Here is a 19,979-nt window from a genome sequence, read left to right on the forward strand (position 1 = left end):
GTATTTTGAAGTTTAGCTAGCTGTTTTGGTTAACCAGCTTTTAGGCTAATTTTGCATTTAATATTTTAGCTAGCTATCAGCTCAGCATTTTTAGTTATCAATTTCAGCATCTTCAGCTATCAGCACTAGCATCTTCAGCAGCCAAATTCAGCTTACAGCATTCACACTACCATTATCAAAGGTAATGCTATATATCTAGTTAGTTTAGAGCTAATGATGGTTAAGATGTGTACTTTACATCCACTTTGCACATGACCCGATTAGTCGACTAATCGTAAAAAATAATCGTTTGTGGCAGCACTACATGCACTTATCGCTTCAACAGCACTAACGGGCTCCTTGCATAGTGAACAGGATTTGTACAGCAACCCACTTTAACCCCCAAATAGGCTCTCATATGGGTAGTTGTGAGTATGACCCTAAAACACGTGCTGCTGAATAGTACATTTGAATGAAGACTCTAGTAATTGGTGTGAAGTTGAACCGACTTACCTCCATGAGGCTGGAATGTACTCCAATGAGGTACGGCATCGGAGCACTACAAAAAAAGATAGATTCACAATCCAGAACAAACTGAGCTATTACTCCTGGTTACAGCAGTCTGTGGAGTCACTAGAGTTACAGCAGTCTATGGAGTTACTACGGTTACAGCAGTCTATGGAGTTACTACGGTTACAGAAGTCTATGGAGTTACTACGGTTCCAGTACACTCACCAGCAGTAGTCCAGTAGGTGTTGAGGAAGAACAGGAATGTAAACATGCTGCCAGTGCATTGGCTGCAGCATGGCTGCAGACCCGTGGATGCAAGCTGTTAACTGTGGGTGAGTACAGAATACTGAGGTCAACTTACAGCTTTTTCAGTCTTATATGGTGATATTCACAAATATATTCCTGCAAAAGGAAACAGATGTTTCAAAACAAAAAAAAAAGTTGAATATTGGCAAGTACTGTTTTAGGAGTGCAAAAAGTATAAATAGTAGTAACCCTTGGGCTATCCTCGGCATGTTTACAATAAAAGTGGGGTCACAGAAACTTCTAGTATTTATATTTTATAAATAAAAGGGAGTTTGTTGATCTTTTGTATCAGAATAACAAGTTAAAACCATCTTTGGATGGAAAAAAGTCTTTGAACTTTTACAACAGGACTTCTCAAAAATGCTAAGCAGATATCTTAAATGATCTTACATGAATTTATAAGGAAATGACATCTTAATGTACTTACAGTGCTTAGTTTGCTACAGCAGATGAGGATCCGGCGTTCATACAGCATACTAGCATACAAGTGAAGCATGTTGTTGACATCTACAGCTACGAAATACTCCGTTAGGTTTCTCTGCAAATTACAAAAAAAGAAGAGAAAAAAAACAGGATAGTTAGTTCAAGCCATTTGAATGAGCTTCGTACATTCAAAAGTATAAATCCAGTAATTAAAGTGATAAAAACAATTATTGGTCGGTAAAAATTGAACATTTGTTGCATTTATGACAAAATCATAACATCTGTATGGAAGTACTTGTTTAAAGTATATCAGTTTTTCTTGGAGAAAGAGATCTTCTCTCTAGATTTTACAAGATGCAAAGCTCATATTTTGTTGGTTTGTCTTAGTGAATCAATCTTGAGGTTTTTCTTAGTGGCTGTGAAACCATTAGCTTCTGTCTCCATGACGGTAAGAACACTCACGTTCTCAGGGATGCTGGGGAGTTCTCTGATATCAGGCACGGTGAAGAAAGAATGCTGGAGGTACGAGAAAGTCAGAGGTTAACGTGGAAGCCAAAATTAAACCAGTTCGCTTCAATGTACTGTCGACAATAGTTTCCTTGTGTGCAGACTTAAGAGTTGTTATTGGGACGCACCATTCCGAGATGGATGGGATCTCCAGGTTCAGGGACGGGAAGTGTGTGCAGTAAAACCAAAAGCTCCTGCCACTGGCTCTCCTGAAAGGTTAACAAATGTCGGAAGTTCTTAATACACATTTGCACAAAACCCATGAACTGTTTAACACTAGACATTCTTTGAATTATCACGTCTTTGACTGTAATTCCAAGGGTTTTTGAAGAGGAGAAAAGCGGCGCATGCCGCTTTTCTCCTCTTCAAAAACCCTTGGAATTACATTAATTGCATAAATAAACAAAAGGTTACACCAGTTCCATGAATGTGTTCCATCTTCGGTGTTAAAAAGTCAAACATTTTACAAACCCCTTCATCCACTAACAAAAAGTTCAGCAAAATTACAAGCAAAAACAGACAAACAGCTTATGCTACGCTCACACCAGGCTTGGAAACCCACGTTCAAGCGACCACTTCCAACAAAAAATCTACATAAACGTACATATTTGTGCGTTTCAGGCTTTTGCGTTCAAAACTCTTGCTTTTTTTACTATTACATAAACTACTTTTATATTTGTACAAAACGCATGACCATTAAACGTGGGTTAAAAGTTAAACCAGGTTGAGCTTTGACCAATCCAGGACTCAGATTTGGTAGTGACGCATGGGTAGAATGTTTTTCAAAACAAAAAAAAGTGCCCTCCATCCATCTTCTTCCACTAATCTGGTCGCGGGGCAGCAGTCTAAGCAAAGATACCCAGACTTCCCTCTTCCCAGTCACTTCCTGCAGCTCCTCTGGGGGAACCCCGAGGTGTTCCGAGGCCAGTCGAGAGACATAGTCTCTCCAGCTTGTCCTGGATCGGTTATAATTGCAGATTTTGCCCGGCCGGGATTAAATAACACTAGGCTGAAAGAAATCTGTGAAGGAAAAAGCCTGGAGCAAGATTGACCAGATTTGCACCGCTTTGACATCTTCCACCAAGCATCTTCCAACTATGAGTACATGTGCTAGAATCAGGTAGATACAGTCCAGTGTGAACACTGTATCCTAAAAGAGCATTCAAGAAAGCCCGTTTAGCGATTTCTTCAACGTGCATCACATCCCCGCAGTGAACGTAGCATTACTGGAGAACAATTATTGGACCTGGTACAAATGTGCCTCGTTTCCACTGAGTGGTCCAGACCGGACTCGACCGGGCCAGTCCGGACTTTTGAACGTTTTCATTACAAAATGGACCCATAAAGCAGGACCGACTGGTACCATTTCTGGTCCACAGTTGGTCGTAGGTCCATAGAAAAAAGAATGGACCCATTAGGGCGGAGCTTCTGTAGTCACATGATGTAACCCATTGATTGGCAGAAAGGTTTTGACAGCAAGCATCAGAACCAGCGCTTTTCACTGATATAATTACCATCTGGGTAATTCTATCTGGCCCTCCAGATCATTTTATTTTATTGTTATTAATGGCCCGATGTTATCTTGCGCTTATTTCTAACTTGTATAATTTTGACAAAATATATTATTATGGAGAGTAAAATATTGAAAGTTATTTAAGGTTTAAGTTGATTTATTCTGCAGTAATATTCCTCCTTTTTTATTATTCATAATTATGTAAAAAAAAAATACAGTTTTAAAGATTTAAAAAATTGGCATTCTTTGAGCTTTTTGGACTATTTTGGCATTTACTAAGATTTTTTTAATCCATTTTAGAGTTTAGCTCATATTTCAGCTACATGCTAGCTGTTTTGGCTAATTTGGGCTTTTTGAAAAGTTTTTTAGGCTGTTTTGGAGTTAGGCTAATATTTACATGCTAGCTGTTTTGGCTAATTTATGTTTTTACCTTTTTTTTTCTTTTAGTCTTTTAGGCTGATATTTTAGCTTGCTACCAGCTTCAGCGTTTTCAGCAACTTCAGCGTTTTCAGCTATCAATTTCAGCATCTTCAACTATCAGCACTAGCATCTTCAGCGACCAAATTCAGCTTACAGCATTCACACTAGCATGATCACAGGTAATGCTATATATCTAGTTAATAATTATGTTAAAAACGTACGGTTTTAAAGTTTTAAATATGTAGTTTTAGTGTGTTCAATAAATGGTTTTCCTGTTCAGTCCGCCACCTAAGGTGTGTTTTGGATTTTGGCCCCCTGTGTGATTGAGTTTGACCCCCAGGTCTACACCCTGTATGCGCCTTGATGCTCCAACGCTCACTTGAAATCTCTAGTCCATTCTAGACCGGCCAAGAGGGGACTGGTCTGGTCTGGCTCAGTGGAAAAAGGCAACATGGACCAGGCACCTCTGAATCAAACAAAGATACGACTCAAACTGACCTGGCCTTTGACAGAGTAATCTGCAAGGATATTGAGCAGTTTGTAGAAGACTTCAAACCAAGGCAGGTAACTGACGGGAAACAAAACAACAGCTTACTGCACTCCAAACGTTTGAGTGCAGAGAAAAAAATACAAACAGCAATCATGCAAATGAACAAAAATAAGACATTATAAAGAATAGTTTTTCATTATGCAAACGTTTGATGTGACACTATTGAAATCACAAAACTCCCTACAACACTGATGAATAAATAAAGGGAATTGGCTTGATAAGTGTGAACATCGAGAACCAAACTATAGTCGTGTTTGTGGACAGAATGTCAAACTGAACCTCACCTTAGAATGCAGTAACAGGTGTGTGCACCTGAGGACAGACGACAGAAGCCAAACCTCTGCTTGCTCTCAATATCGGTCAACACAAACGTGAAGTTCTGGCCGACTTGGCTGACTGTGGGACTGAAAAGTCGAGAGCAAAAGGAGGCAGACAGAAAAGTTCAGAGAGACTCTTGAACTGTTCAGCAAAAACAATCTGAATCTGCCTGGACTCTCTATATTTGGAACGTAAATTTAGAAACTTTTGAACAGTTAAACTGACATGAAGACATGTGTTGATGAGTCAAAGCAAGAAAAAAGAAAAAAAGTGTGTTTGTGTGCCAGTACCTCTCCATGTTGAACGGGAAGCAGAATTTGGGGACTGTTTGTAGAGTCTCCTGTGAGATAAAGATGATTTTATTAACCCTTTAACACCAGAGCTCCAGTGTTTATGTTATTTGATTTACTGTAACTTTGCTACCATTTATGTTCTGTAATCCTCTGGATCACATGTGTCAAAGTCTAGGCCCTGGGGCCAGATCCGGCCCTAAAGGGAATTCTATCCGACCCTCCAGATCATTTTATTTTAATGTTGTTAACGGCCCGATGTTATCATGTTTTTACTTCTAACTTGTAGAATTTTGACAAAATATATTTTTATGGAGAGTAAAATATTGAAAGTTATTTAAGGTTTAAGTTGATTTATTCTAGAATAATATTCCTGCCTTTTAATTATTGATAACTATGTTAAAAAGTTACAGTTTTAAAGTTTTAAAAATTGGCATTCTGCTAGCTTTTTGGAATATTTTGGCATTTATTAAGATCTTTTAGGCTATTTTGGAGTTAAGCTACTATTTCAGCTTCATGCTAGCTGTTTTGGATAAACTATGTTTTTTTCAAGTTTTTTAGGCTTATTTGGCATTAAGCTAATATTTAAGCTGGCTATCAGCTTCCCCGTTTTCACCTATTAACTTCAGTGATTTCGGCTATCATCTTCAGCAGCCAGAATCAACTATCACACTAGCATTATCACAGCTAATGCTATACATCTAGTTCATAATTATGCTAAAAAGTTACAGTTTTGAAGTTTTAAAATTTAAATTTTAGGGTGTTCAATAAATGTTTATCCTGTTTTCCTAAGGTGTGTTTTGGATTTTGGCTCCTTATGCGATTGAGTTTGGTCTAAATTATTAGTAAAACTACTTGTGAAGCGTCCGTTCTAGCAGGGACTGTCTACTGCGAGGCCACACCTCCGTGACCCGACCACGGCAATAGAAAGAACGCTCCTTTAGCTTGCCATCAGGAGGTGCGTGTCCACATCTGTTACAGATCTTACCTTTTAATGGCTTTGGTCTGAGACTCCTGAACAGCTGATAACAGCCTTCTTCAGTTTATGGTTGTTGTTAGTGGATCGCTTGCTCAACATTTTTTTTGTCTCTGTCAGATTTCCTCTTTTTTTAAGCTCAGCTCAGACTCTCCCTATAATCCAAACCATAAACTCTGCAAATAATCTTTTTCCTGGTTTGAAGATTCGTTGATGTATGCAGGGAAGTGGTGGCTTAGTGGTTACAGGACACTGAGTTAGCTATTAAATAATTTATCACTGATGATCAGATTTCTGAGTTTCAAATAAATAAATCATATTTGTTTTTTATTATTGCTTAATTATCCCCATCTCAGTCATAAAACACATCCTTCAAAATCAGAACAACAAAAGGATCATCCGTCAAGACAGGAGTTCAGGAGGACACCGAAACATTCAGGAGGGATGAGAAGTAGGAAAGAACCTGGTCTGTGTAGTCCTCCGGGAACTGCTTCAGTACCTCTGGTCCTGTTTGAAGACAAACACAATACATACTGTGAAACAAAGACGCTATCAATTTCAGCGTTTTTAGCTATCAGCGCTAGCATCTTCAGCGGCCTAATTCAGCTTACAGCATTAGCATAGTCGCAGGTAATGCTATATATCTAGTTAGTTTAAAGCTTATGATGGTTAAGATGTTTGTTTTACATCCAGTTTGCGCTTGATCCGATTAATCGACTAATCCGATAAAATAATCGGTGATTAGTCGACTATTTAAATAATCGTTTGTGGCAGCACTGCACTGTGTAAATGTAAAAGGCTGGGTATAAGCAGCTATTGTACAAGAGTTTACTCTGACTAAAACATTTCTTAATGAACAATATGAAATAACAAAAGTAATGCTGCATGTGTGTTTGAATGGCGGTGAATGAGAGGATGGTCACAGACAGAGGTTTGAGAGTGCACAGGAAATGATGGAAAGGGAAGACGTTGGTAGAACTGCACTCATAAGCGTTCTTTGGAACTGAGGAAATTATTCACACAGAGCAGAAGACGGAAGAGAGGACAAACTTTAATCTTAATAAAAGTAGAGGCTAAATGTATCTGTCTGTGAAAAACATCTCCAGTTCAGTTGATTCTAACCTTCCTTACAACTTTGACTGGATTCATTGCCTGACTAGAAAATGATTTTAATGTTTTAATACAAAATAGTTAGAAAAGTTACAAACTATGATCTTCGACGCCCTGAAAAATGGGTAAAATACAAAATCTTTAACTTGTTGTAACTTTTCAACCGTTAACACGATAATTCCAGCAGATTTTGAAGGAGAAAAGCAGCTCCGCTTTGTCTTCCTTCATAACTACTGTGGGAGAGGACACATCTACCTCTATATATTGGGCTGTTAGAATGGACGAGTCTTAACTCCGACTCACTTCACTTCCTAACAGAATCCAGACTTACCAAGTGAGGAACACAAGTCACGTCCTCCTTTAGAACTTGCTTCATTAAGGTTCATTTTTGTTTCTTTTTAATATGTGGGTTTTTAGGATTGATACCAAAACATGAAGAAAAAAAAAAGGTTTTAAATATTAATGCCTTGAGTCGTAAATAGTTGGAGAAGAGGTGTGGCTAATCTCCTCTCTGACTCGTTACACTTTGAAATCAAATCTGAGAAGGAAAATAAGGAGAAAATATATTTTATATAAATAAAAGAATTGACAATGAATTATATTTGACAATTAAGAGAGGGGCTGGGCAAAGACAAAATTAATCACAGAATTTTTTAGATGGAAACATTTGATTTAAAAACATTTTTTCTAAAAAGAAAACCAAAAAAATGTCCTTTTTTTACCATTAGTTGCTGTGATTGTGATGGTTTCATCCTGCATGAACTCACCAGAGCTGTGTTTGCCTTGGACTGTTATTTCCATGTACACCTCAAAAGTAAACTCCGGATTCTCCCTGGAACAGAGACATTCACAGAAAATAATTAACCTACAGAGGATGTGCATGAAGGAAAGCTGTAACTGAGACCATATGTCTGACAATCAGTTACAAAATCTAAATGATAAAATGAATCACTGTCACCACAAAAGGCATAACTGGTAGATCGCTTATGGCTTTTTTCCTCTATTATTCATTAACTGTATTGAAGTAAAGTAAAGAGACATGTGAGCAGACATGCATATCCTGGTGCCCTTTTGTTTGATTTGTTTTAGGAGGATTGTGTTCATTTTCAAACTTCCTATTATTTATTTATTTATTTTTAATTTATTTCATTTTTATTCATTAATAAAAACATACAATATAAACTTGAGTTGTAAACTCAAGCATGATAGAAAAGGAAAAAAAAAATGAAAAGGGGACAGAAAGAAGAAAAACTTAACGACTATTACTCCAAAGTAAAAACATTAACTGAATCAGAGAACTGGACCAAGTGAGTGTGACATCACGCTTATAATGCCTTACTTCCAGTTCCAACAAAACGTAGTCAATCTGGTCCGACAATTATTTTTTTTATTTTTTTTGGGTGATATGGAAATCACCCTGTTGGAACCAGACAGCTTCAAGACACAGTGATTGGTCGAGTCGATCTGAGTTAACATTTCTATGACACCACTCTTACCAATCAGGAGTGAGCTTGTTGGAAGGCCACACCCCTACCACTTGAAAGTGGTAGGGGTCAGGAGAATCTGTCAAAAGCTTCAGCCATTCAACATGAGACCACACACTTTTATTGAGGCATGTGATTGGTCAGTTTATAACCAGAATAACTTGCAATAAATAAAGGATAACATGAAAAAATAGGATTAGCAAGAATGAATTTCAAAAAAGCTATCAGAGCAAAAATTGTAATCAGACAAATAGAATGACTGAGTAGTAAATGTTTATTTCTCTATAGAAATCTATGGGATTTTGGCATCTTGGTACTTCCTGTTAAAATGCCAGGGGGAGGAGTCAATCAGTCCAGCTCTCATATACAGTCAAAAAACAGAAAATCTGTCCTCTTCAAGTCTCACTCCAATCGTCTATTGATCTATAGAAAAAAAAAACAAGTTTTGCCTTTTTTAGCCAAAATCAAAGAGCAAGTGTCGTTTTCTAGGACATAGTTTCTGGAGATGAGCAGGAGTTCCTTAGAAATTCACCTCTGAGTTGTGGCGGGACTGTTAACTAGTGCTGCCATAAATTATTATTTTAATTGTCGACTAATCACCGATTATTTTCTCCGATTAGTCGACTAATCTGGTCATTCGTAAACTGGATGTAAAGCACACATCTTAACCATCATTAGCTTTAAACAAACCAAAAACTAGATATATGATATTACCTGCAATAATGCTATTGTAAATGCTGTAAGCTGAATTTAGCCACTGAAGATGCTAGAGCTAATAGCTGAAAACTCTGAAGCTGATAGCTAGCTAAAATATTAGTTAAATAGCAAATTAGCCTAAAAAAAACAGAAAAAAGGCTAAGTTAGCCATAACAGCTAGCATGCAGGTGAAATTTTAGCTAAACTCCAAAATAGCCTAAAAAATAAAAATACTAAATTAGCCAAAATAGCTAGTATGAGACTAAAACATTACCTAAACTCAAAATTAGCCTAAAAAACTGAAAAAAATACTAAATTAGCCAAAATAGATAGCATGTAGCTGAAATATAAGCTAAACTCCAAATTAGCCTAAAAAAACTTGATAAATGTCAAAATACTCCAAAAAGCTAGAATAATGCCATCATAACTATCAACTTTATTACAATCCGACACCATAATATACAAAGTAATGACTAATCGACTATTAAAGTAGTCGTCGACTACTTTAATAGTCGATTAGTCGACCAATCGTGGCAGCCCTACTGCTGACGCCGAGTAAGCCTGTACTAATTTCCCATCATCCCTTTGTTTACATGCTCTCCCACTAGCTTACAGCCCCAACTCCCTCAACCTAACGTTACCGGTGCCAGCTCAGGCGAGGAAAACGAAGACGTTCATGGATCAATTTGTCTGCAAGTGGATGCATCGGAAGAGAGCGAGGCAGGGAGCTTGCAGTCTAACGATTGTAGTTTTACATGACAACCACAAACTTTTTCAAACAATTCATCATCTGTCCTTGATTCACCACAATTTGAATTAAAATAATCAAAAATGCTTTATTTTTTTGTCCTCCATAATTAAAAAAAGGAAAAAAAGAAAATTTTTAAACATGGTATCCTTTTTTGTTGGTGGTTGCTGGTTTGTTGGTGTGGGAGCTACTCTGCGACAACTCCTGCTGGTTGACTGCTACCGTGGTTGCCTTGGAAACGCGATGCTACTCTAGGGAGTTTTGTGAGACTTCCGTCCCCCGCGTTTCGTTCACACATGCGCAGATGGAAAAATATGAAATGAATCGAATAGGTGGATACATGGTGGAAAGGATCGGCTTTTGGGGAAGAAATGAACATGTCTTAATCCGATATCCAATTAACGGATAACTGGCGTTAATCTGATAATGGAATAGAATAATTCTGTCTGCATGTTACCGGCAAAATCAGATGTTGCAGGGAATCAGAAAGAGGTCGGGTTTATTATTGTGTACATGTAAACAGGCTCATGTAAACAGACTGTGTCGGTACCACTCAAAGGCTCTTCAACCATTTTTGAATGAATGTCAGCTCCAGAAGTTACCCCAGGTTCGGGTTTGAGATTGTTTGATCCCGTAAATACAGAACCAGTCATGTTTAAAATCGCAACAAGTCCGGGCCTCTCCTTTCCTGGCTCTGCCCCATGACCCACCGGAACAAATAGAACGCAACAGCAGTCAGGCTGTCCTGAATCTGTGCGGGTCACTGCCGGCCTTACCTTATCCGGGACCCCATGTTTACAGGCGGCCCGCGAGGCGGAAGTGGACCCCCGAGCGCTCACGAGTCCGTCCAGAGAGGTTCTGTTGATGCTAGCCGCCTGTCAAACAGAGCCCAACGATACCATGGTGCGCACACGACAACGTCACGCTCTGGCACGCGCGGGACGCTGGTAGTTGTAGTTTCTTGGGAGATATACATATACACGACTTATAGCCATAAAACTACAAAAACTACATGTTCCACCATACATGGCGGCGATGCACAACTATCCGGTCACGTGAAGATGTAGCGGTCTGTATGACAGACGAAATTACCGTTAGTTTAATGGGCATACTGACAACATGATTAAAAACTAATGAATTAACTATTTTATTAATTTATTTTGACATGTATCAATGACGCCATTTACATTTTCATTAATGTGTACAATTAATGTTTAATGTTAAGAATAGCACAATTTTGGATGTTTACAAAATACTTAATTTTTTCATTATTTTTTTAAGTTATAAAATAGAGATACAGCTGTATATTACTCTAGAGTTTGTTTGTCTTTCCCAAAAAATGCAAAGTGGGCATACAAATAACTTTTGTTCCTTCTGTTTCCTTTACCATGCATATTGGGCAACATGTTTTCTGGAAATGAATATATATATATGTATATATATATATATATATATATATATATATATATATATATATATATGTGTGTGTGTGTGTGTGTGTGTGTGTGCATAAACTGTAAGGAGTTTGTGTAAAAGTCCAGTAATATTTGTAGATTTTTGTATTAGTGTTTTTATGGTTGACTATTATTGCATTTGTACATATGATTTTGCCAGCATGTATGTTCATTTTGTTAACTTATACCATGGGTGAGCAACCTTTAACGCTAAAAGAGCAATTTGGTCTAGTTTCTTAAAGACCATAACCCGAAGAGAGTCACAAAGTCCCACTTTATCATTTAAAAATGCACGATATTTCTGTTTTTTTATACATTTAGTTTTCAAATATTACAATAACTGAGTAACAACTGTGTCTATTTGTTTCTTTATAAAACAGTTGTAACTTCTTTTACTTTTTACAGCAGCACACACTAGTTCCTTTCAAAATAAAATCTACTCTGTGTCAAAAAAAGGTCAGCAGCTTTTCTTAGATTAAAAGTACAAGACAGTCAAACATTATATTTTTTCTCATAAGGATTTGGTGTGGTTTTGTCCTTTTAATCTGAAAAATAAGCAGCATTTTAGTAGAATATATATATATATATATATAAATGACTCAAATTATTAAGAATAACCTAATTTTTTTTATTGAAAACATGTAACTCTAAAGTTCTTTTCAGTAATTTTAAAACACATTTGTTTCAAAACTTTAGCCCATTACGTGTAATTTACCCCCCCTCCTAAAAAAAAAACAAAAAAAAAAACTTTTGGAGTCTTTTATTTGACTAACTATAAATCAAAAACAGAAATTTAAATAACATTTCTACAGAGTTTCTTAACAATTTTTTGCTTAGTTGCTTGATATTTTAAAATCCAAACAGAAATGACAAAACTTAACTAACTAATCTTTTATTTGTTCATTTGTTAGCATTTTTCATTAAAGCTAACAAGCCACAATAAAGGAATAAAAGAGCCACATGGGGCTACAGAGCCACAGGTTGCAGGCCCATGACTTATACAGTCATTGGTTCATTTTTTCTAAAATGTATTTTTTCACTTCATGGCATTGCTTTTTTCTCCTATTTGCCTTTTTTATATAACATCCTGCTTTCTGTTAGTTTTATCAAGAGTGAGAATTTTATTTTATTTTTTCATAACCTTTAGTAAACACATAGTCCATATAGACTGCTGGCTCCAGATTAGTAGAAGAAGATGGACAAGTTTAAGAACTTCTGTCTTTTTGCTCTCCTTTTTTTGACCATTTATTTCTTATTTATTTAAAAGGGACAGGACACACACACACACACACACCCACACACACACACACTAAAAAAACATTGTTACAATTTCAAATGCAACCGATGCTATGCCCCCTGGCCATCTAGCTAAAAGCTAATTTGCAGACCAAGTACCTGAAAATAAACAAAGCAGTAACAAACGACAAAGACACAAAGATAAACACATAAAATACATATAAATAATCCAGAATAATCACAACAAAACACTTTATTTACAGGTAAACTTAGATATAGGGGGCTTTTAATTCAGCAAGTATGGTGTAAGGCCACTGTTTGTAGAATCGTCATGAAAGTGTGCCTCTGCGCTCAAGAACTTTTTACCCATTTCCCATTTCCGTTATTTTTCCTGGGCACAAACCCCTCAGAGTGATTAAAGAGGAGTTAAACAGGACTGCAGGTTAGTGTCAGATACATTTTACAAAAACATTTTGAATAACGAAATTGTTACTCTGGGTGAAATGTATTGAATTGCTTATTGATCATAACTTTACCAATCATATATCAACCGCTGAAAATTTGAGGAAAAGTAGACATGAAAACGCGATTTTAATTTTGATTTAAAAAAAAAGAAAAAGGTAATTCGTGCAATTACGGAGATTACTCGTTTAATTTTGGACAGATCAAAAACATTCCTTACTTAACGAGTGACAAAATGACATTACTAACATTATTTAGTACTTATCCTGAATTGAAAGTATTCAAATGTTGACAACAACTCTCTGTGTTGCCGCTTCAGCTGTTTTGCTCTTTTTGTGGAAAAGGTGCACATCAATTTCTGTGGCCGTGAAGTATGAAGCCCTATTGATGTTTGTTTCTGTTGCCATGGTGAATTGTAATGTATTTGCTCCATTGTTCAGGGTTTTTTATGGTCGCGACGACAACAACTGAACAAGTGTTGAGTTGATTGAACAAACTCTTTCCAGCTGTTCTGAAACTGATAACTATGAGTTTGCGAACTCTGAGTTAGTTAACTCTGAGTGCAGGTTTGAACTCTGAATTTGTTAAACCTGCTTCTTGAAACGGGCAGGTGGAACGGCATAGAGCAGTGCGCATCAAAATAGAAGCATCCAACTCAAATTTGATATACAAATTGCGTTCATTGCGAGCTGAGTATAAAGTGGACCAGTGAAGAAGTTATTCGACAGATGTTTATGCTAGGTAGGAATTGAAAAAAAAAAAAAGATAAATGCAAATGCTGCAGTGGGCCTCATGTTATTGTTCACCCCCAAACTGCTAGAGCCGCCAATGGTCTGACACACACATTTGAACACACACACACCCCTTTTGCTGTCCTCACGTGAGAGGAATCCGTCCTAGAACCCCGTTTAACCTGCAGTACCTGCTCAGGTATGTTGGCTGTTGTTTTAAACCCAATTGCGGTCACGCCGCGCGCCCGGCGACATCTGCCCTGGTTCTGAAAAACAGTTGTCACATGTTCTGAACGCCCGGTTCCAGAGAGAGAGAGAGAGTCCCGCGCGCGCAGCAGCCCGCGTGGCGGCAGCGCCTGAACAACACAGCAGGACGGCAGAGCAGGAGGAGGTTCTGGGAAATTAACGGAACCAGACCCGTTACACAACATGGAGCAACAGAACACGCCATGAGAGCGGCCGCAGATTCCGACTGTTTCTGAGGTAAGGCCTCGTCCGTGATGTGTTTACGGCACTTTTACTCTGTTGGACACGAGCTGGCCGAGAGTTTTTATGCGTGTGGGGTTCTGACGCCTCGCGCTCTTTTGCACGTTCTGGAGACCCATAAGTCTCGGTTCGGTTCGTGATATGTGGCATGGTGTGAGACATCACGTAGAAACGATGTTTGAGACAGGACCGGGACGAGAGACCCGCAATAAGTTTCACCATCTGCTGAAAAGTATAGAAGACTGAATGTGTCAAAACCAGTAAATACAATCAAATATTTTGAATTCAAAAATTCTTAAAGCTACAGAGCATTTTACAAACATTTTTTTCTTAAAATGACAAATTTAAATTGGTAAATTTACGAGAAAAAAAACAACCACTGTTAAATTATCTGAATAAAGTATTTACAACATTAAAAGTCACAAGCTAAACTTATTTTTTTCCTTGTAGATTTACCTGGTTTAAAGTTGTAAATTTTACTTTAAAACATGCAATTTTACGACAAAAAATATATAAATTTACAGAAAAGTAATACATTTATAGAAAAAAAAGAAATAAATAAACAAGAAAAAACACAAAAGTTTACTGTTTAGTAACACTGAGACGTGTTTAAAGATGAAAGACGTGGAGCATTTTTAAAGCTTTATTTACAAATAGGTTTTAAAAAAAGTTTGTTTTTGATGAGTAATAAATTAGGCCAAACATAGTTTCTACTCATTTCTGAGGAAATTTCCATTCATTATTCCCGAAGGTTGTTGGTGCCAATCCCAGTTTTCCTTAGGGGAAAACGGGACCCTGAACAAGTCACCAGTTATTACAGAGTTACACATGTACATACCTGGACACTCTCAGACAACTCTCACACCTAAAGCGACAATTTAGAATGTATAATTCATGTAATGGGCATGTTTTTTGGACGTAGGAGGAAGACATGAAAACCCCAAGCATTCATATGGAGATTGTGCGAACTGTAAGACCTAAAGCCCAGGCCTGTGCAGGTCAATGTGTTGGTTTAAGCCAAACATTTCCAAAGACCTGCCTGTGAAGCTACGGTCACACCACCCTTGGCTGCCACTTTCAATAAAAAGTCTATGTAAACGCATGTTTCCAGCTTTTATAATCAAAACTCTGGCGCTCATGCAAAGCTACGCAAGTTTCTATGGCAATTTTCAGGCTCTACATGCTAAACGCACATATTTTTGCAGTGTTGGGTGCACCGGATTATGAGATGCATCATTAATGAATGGTTTATTTTCAAACTTTTGGTACAGCGCGTTGAACTAGAATGCGCATACAGCAAGACAAAAGAGATAAGTAACTTTAGAACTTCTTTTTTACATGTTACATGTTAGCCACCGTAGTGTATTCACAGTACCTGTAACTGCCAGTCTTGTTTGCAACACGTAAACAAACAGAATGATTCAATACAAATGTTAGTGTGCCTATGCAAACCTCTAACCTTGTTAGTAACACATAAAAAACAGTCTGACAATGCCAAATGTGAGCTGCTTTAGCGTATTTACTGTAAAACTTTGCTTGTAACTTGCAAAAATCTGACATTTTGGCTGAGTGCCGACTACATCTCAAAATCACTTCAACATCAGTAAAGACAACTAGACTAAATCCATTTATATATCCCTTGTGCTATGCTAGTTATGCTGACGTTGAGAGTGGGGTCATCTGTACCCCATAAGACAGTACGCCAAACTTTTTTCTTCAATGATTTTGATTTTCATTGTTGTCCGTCAAATGAAATCCTGTCCACCTTCCTCCACATTTGTCACAGGATAGATAACCCGTCAGTATCAGGCTTGGGTCATCTGGACCCCATAAGATAGCACAAGGGTTAAAGGGAACCCTGAATTAAGGCTTTTGTGTGTGCCATATAGTGCGGAAAATACGGTAGGTTTTCTTTCATTAACCGGCAGGCGGGTGACCCGTTGGGGGGAGCGTTTTCTCTTTACTCTGATTCGCCTAACCAGACATTCTTGTGGTTGAGGTTGACCAATTCAGGCTTCATTTTCAGACTTTAGAAATTATGTGCATAGTTCATATGTCTATGTTCAGAAATGCTTGAGTCAACAGCAAAATGTTTTTCTGGACGTAGAAAACGTCTTTGCCTCCAGAGATTAGTGTGCACAAAATATGTAGAATATGAGAATAAAATAGAGCATGTGTGAAACTTTAAAGTTATACATGTCCTGCTGCATCTTTGACTTTGTTGCATGTGTGTGACATCTTAAAACAACATATTTACCTCCATAAGGTCCACCCTGGAATTGAACCATTAACTTTCTACTGTGAGGTAACGGTGCTTACCCTCACGTACCTGAAAATCAAAAGATTTAAAACGTCGCAATAACTTTATTTTTAAACAGCTATTTAAACAACTTAAAGTGAATTTACTGAAGAGTTGCTGGCATGGATTTCAACATAGTTGAGTGATTTTAGAGCTTCCTTTTCTTATCGTTGATCATTTTGTCATCACAGGAAGCTTTGGCAACACTTCTATCTTTAGCTCTGTCACTTTTTGAGCCAAGCATTATACTGGCTTCATGTTTAAACTTGAAAATGAATTGCAATATGACTTTGAAAAAGTTCTATTTTGTTTATTTAATAAGGTGCGTGTGTGCCCAACGGTGTAAAAAGTGACAGGATCCTGTTGGAATGTACAGTAAACAGGCTGCACAATCTGCTGCTGCGTCTTATCCATGTTAGCAGGCAGATAGTGCGTAGCACGTGGTCTGTGATGCACGTTGTGCATGAAGCAATGGCTGCAGAGTGGAGAAGTTTGTGGTTCAGTTGCCAGCAGGGATCTTTCTGTGTGGTTTTCATGTTCTCCTTTTGCTTGTGTGGGTTTCCTCTGGGCATTCCGGTTTCCACCCACAGTAAAAATGCTTCATAGGTTGAACTGTTTTAAATCCCAGTTATCCTATAGATGTGAATGTTTGTCGCTGTCTGTCTCAGTGTGGAGCGTTGATGGACTGATGAAGCATCAAAGTACCTCGCTGGGATAGGCTCCAGCAACCCATGACCCTGAAAGTGATGCATTGGGTTTAGAAGATGAATGAGATTGCTGTTTAGAGAAGCTCTGCTGTCCAGACTTGGAATGTTTTACTCTTAAGACTCGCTTCCACTGAGTGGTTTGTTTTCACGGCACATGCACAGTGTAGAACGCTAGCGTGTCATTGGAGTGCGACGACTAGAAAAGCAACAACAACGGAGGTCATCCAGCAGCTCGTCTTTTTCTTGCTTTAATTTTTGTACATTGTGTATAACAGGAAGTTTTGTGTTTTTTGAAAGAAGATTGCAGGCAGCTAAGAAGAATACCGCTGTAAAGAGGAAAACAGAATCTCTACCTTAGTGCTGTATTGTTGCTTTCTAATGTCGTCATCACTTTCTGCCAATCAACGGGTGGTAACTGCGACTCTGCCCTAACCGTCCCGTTCTATTTTCTATGGACCAATAACGGATGGAGGCCCAGTACTGTTTAATGGGTCGATTTAACAATGGAAATGCTCAAAATACCAGATCAAACAGGACTTTACCGTACCGGACTCCTGAGTGGAAATGAGATTTAGTGTACACCCCGTAGGAGTCACATGGAATCACAGCTTTGTTGATAGGTACATCCATCTACCGACTAATTCTCAGACAGCTATGAGAAGGTTTCATGAAATGATGAACAAACAGCTAATCAAACTCTTTGCTGAGATATTTTATTTTATGCTTTCAAGTTAAAGGGTAACCAAACAGGGAGGTTGGAGGCTGACTCCACCCACAGCCGGAATGTGAAAATCCAATCAGAGGGGCGGGGCTTGGGAACAGGACTGTTATCATTACTGGATATGCAGATCATGACGTCAGACTTCTGAAACTTACTTGGTTTGACCAATCACAAAATTCAACTGTAGTACCTTGATTCAACCTTTAGGGGGCAGCACACAGGCGGCTTTTGACTATACGTTCAAGAATTTAACATGTTTATGTTAATTTATCAATTATTTGACAATGACCAACAGACAGCACTTTTAAAGCCCCATTTATAGAGATCAACAGCCAAAAAAAGTTGATTTAGGGTTTGATTACCCTTTAAATGTGTGATTTATGTATTATTGTCAAATGTAGTGTAATGTTTTGTCTATAAAGCTGCCATCCTCGGCAACGCACATTCAAGCAACCACTTTCAGTGACTATGTGAACACATTTATTAGCACGTTCAGGATTTTTTCAGGCTTTACTTACAAAAAATGCATCTATTGAACTTGCTCTAAAAATTAAACTTTGAGCAATTAGGGACTTGGATTTAGTAGTGACATATGGATGACGTCCTTTTTGATTCACGCAAGTGCCAACGTTTAAAAAGGGATCATGAAGGAGAAATTAATAACTGTAGTTTGTGTCTGGCCAATATTAATCTTTCATATATTGTAATAGAGCAGTGAAAGAAAAACCCTGGAGCAAGATTCATGACATGTGCTATCAGTACAATGTATGCTAAAAGTAGGGATGTTGTGATCCAGTCATGTGATCAGATCAGGACATCCCTGGTTCAAAGTACGTCAATAAAGTTCAGTATGTTCTGGAATGCGCATCACATGCCCGTTGTCTACGTAGCATGAGACGTAGGTTTGGAGGTCAGGTCAACCTAAATTTGGTGATAGCTTTAAAGTGCAGTGGTCTAACTGTTTGTTTTTGCCAGCCGTTCACTAAATAAAGTCAATTTGAGTTTTGTTCCTAATAAATATATTGAGAGGCTGAAGAGGATTTTTTTCTTCCTTTTTTTTCTTCCTAAACCACTATCATCTCAAGGCTAGACGATGACCAGCCTGTGACTCTGACACCAGTAATCATGAAATATATGAAAAGGTTTGTTTAACCATGTCAATCCCCACTTTTCACCTGGACTAGACCAGCACCAATCTCCATATAAATCTAATAAAGCTCTGCCCTCACTTTGAAAAGCCCAGCACCTATCCCAGAATGCTCTATGTGGATTTCAGTTTGGCATTCGCCTTCATCAGCATACTGACAAACAAACTAGTCTGCAGTTGGAAACCTACCTCTGTCTGGATTAAAATGTCTTGACAGATCCCAGCATGTCAGAGTGGGAGAATAAACAGTCATCCTGATCACCGGAGATCCTAGGGCCGCATTTCCAGCCTGTCTTTGTTTACTCTGTACACACAGGACTGTGTCCCCCAACGTTCAACCAAGTCTGTCATTAAAGTTACCAAAGATACAACCTTGGTGGAGCTGATATGTAACAATAATGATACAGAATAGTCCAGACACTGGTGACATGGCGTAATGACAACCATCTAAATTTCAACACCACAAAAAATAATTTCTTGTGGATATCAAGAACCCTCATCCTGGCCTGATCATCCAGAGTGAGGATGTTGGAGGTGTTACGATCAAGCTTCCTCTCCTTCTTCTATAGAAGAGCTTTAGGATTTTGCAGTTTTCAAGAAGAAGTTACTCAAAGATGTACCAAAGTATTGAACTGTAAAAAACAAGCACACAGCTGTGGCTTTGGCGATGGAAATGTAAAGTTCAGGACTTGTGATGAATTAGAGGAAGTGAAGCCCTTTCCTTTTTTCTCTTGAGCAAACAATAGGAAGACAAAAAGAAAGCACCCTGTCTATGAGCTATGTGCAAGGGTGTTACCGGTAATGCCTGATGAAACCCATGCAGAAAACTCATAAAACACAGAGAAATCAGACATAGGTTCACCATGGCAGCAGGTAGAGCTCGTATAGTCTGAAGATATGCTGGAG

General features: G+C 38.1%; 2 protein-coding genes across 5 annotated transcripts in view; one reads left to right on the plus strand and one right to left on the minus strand.

Moving 5' to 3' along the window:
- Positions 1-10,798, minus strand: part of dennd1a (DENN/MADD domain containing 1A) — a 23,994-nt gene extending 13,196 nt beyond the window's left edge. The window contains exons 1-11 of one of the 2 annotated variants that reach the window (XM_024257791.2): positions 10,607-10,798; positions 7,670-7,734; positions 6,256-6,299; positions 4,817-4,866; positions 4,493-4,612; positions 4,157-4,226; positions 1,854-1,934; positions 1,681-1,734; positions 1,223-1,333; positions 715-815; positions 493-538 (exon numbers count right to left, since the gene is read on the minus strand). In XM_024257791.2, coding sequence (XP_024113559.1) covers positions 493-538; positions 715-815; positions 1,223-1,333; positions 1,681-1,734; positions 1,854-1,934; positions 4,157-4,226; positions 4,493-4,612; positions 4,817-4,866; positions 6,256-6,299; positions 7,670-7,734; positions 10,607-10,623 — 759 coding nt within the window. In that variant the 5' untranslated portion in view covers positions 10,624-10,798. The remainder of the gene's footprint in view (positions 1-492; positions 539-714; positions 816-1,222; positions 1,334-1,680; positions 1,735-1,853; positions 1,935-4,156; positions 4,227-4,492; positions 4,613-4,816; positions 4,867-6,255; positions 6,300-7,669; positions 7,735-10,606) is intronic. The other variant, XM_024257792.2, reaches the window with a different exon arrangement.
- A 2,622-nt stretch (positions 10,799-13,420) lies between these two features.
- Positions 13,421-19,979, plus strand: part of nek6 (NIMA-related kinase 6) — a 21,773-nt gene continuing 15,214 nt past the window's right edge. The window contains exons 1-2 of one of the 3 annotated variants that reach the window (XM_024257803.2): positions 13,421-13,912; positions 14,025-14,196. The gene's annotated coding sequence lies outside the window, so the exon portion shown is untranslated. Of the gene's footprint in view, positions 14,197-19,979 lie in introns of all 3 variants that reach the window. The other 2 variants (XM_024257801.2, XM_024257802.2) reach the window with 2 other exon arrangements.

The sequence above is a fragment of the Oryzias melastigma genome, linkage group LG12 (assembly GCF_002922805.2).
Source record: "Oryzias melastigma strain HK-1 linkage group LG12, ASM292280v2, whole genome shotgun sequence".
In the NCBI taxonomy this organism is placed as follows: domain Eukaryota; kingdom Metazoa; phylum Chordata; class Actinopteri; order Beloniformes; family Adrianichthyidae; genus Oryzias; species Oryzias melastigma.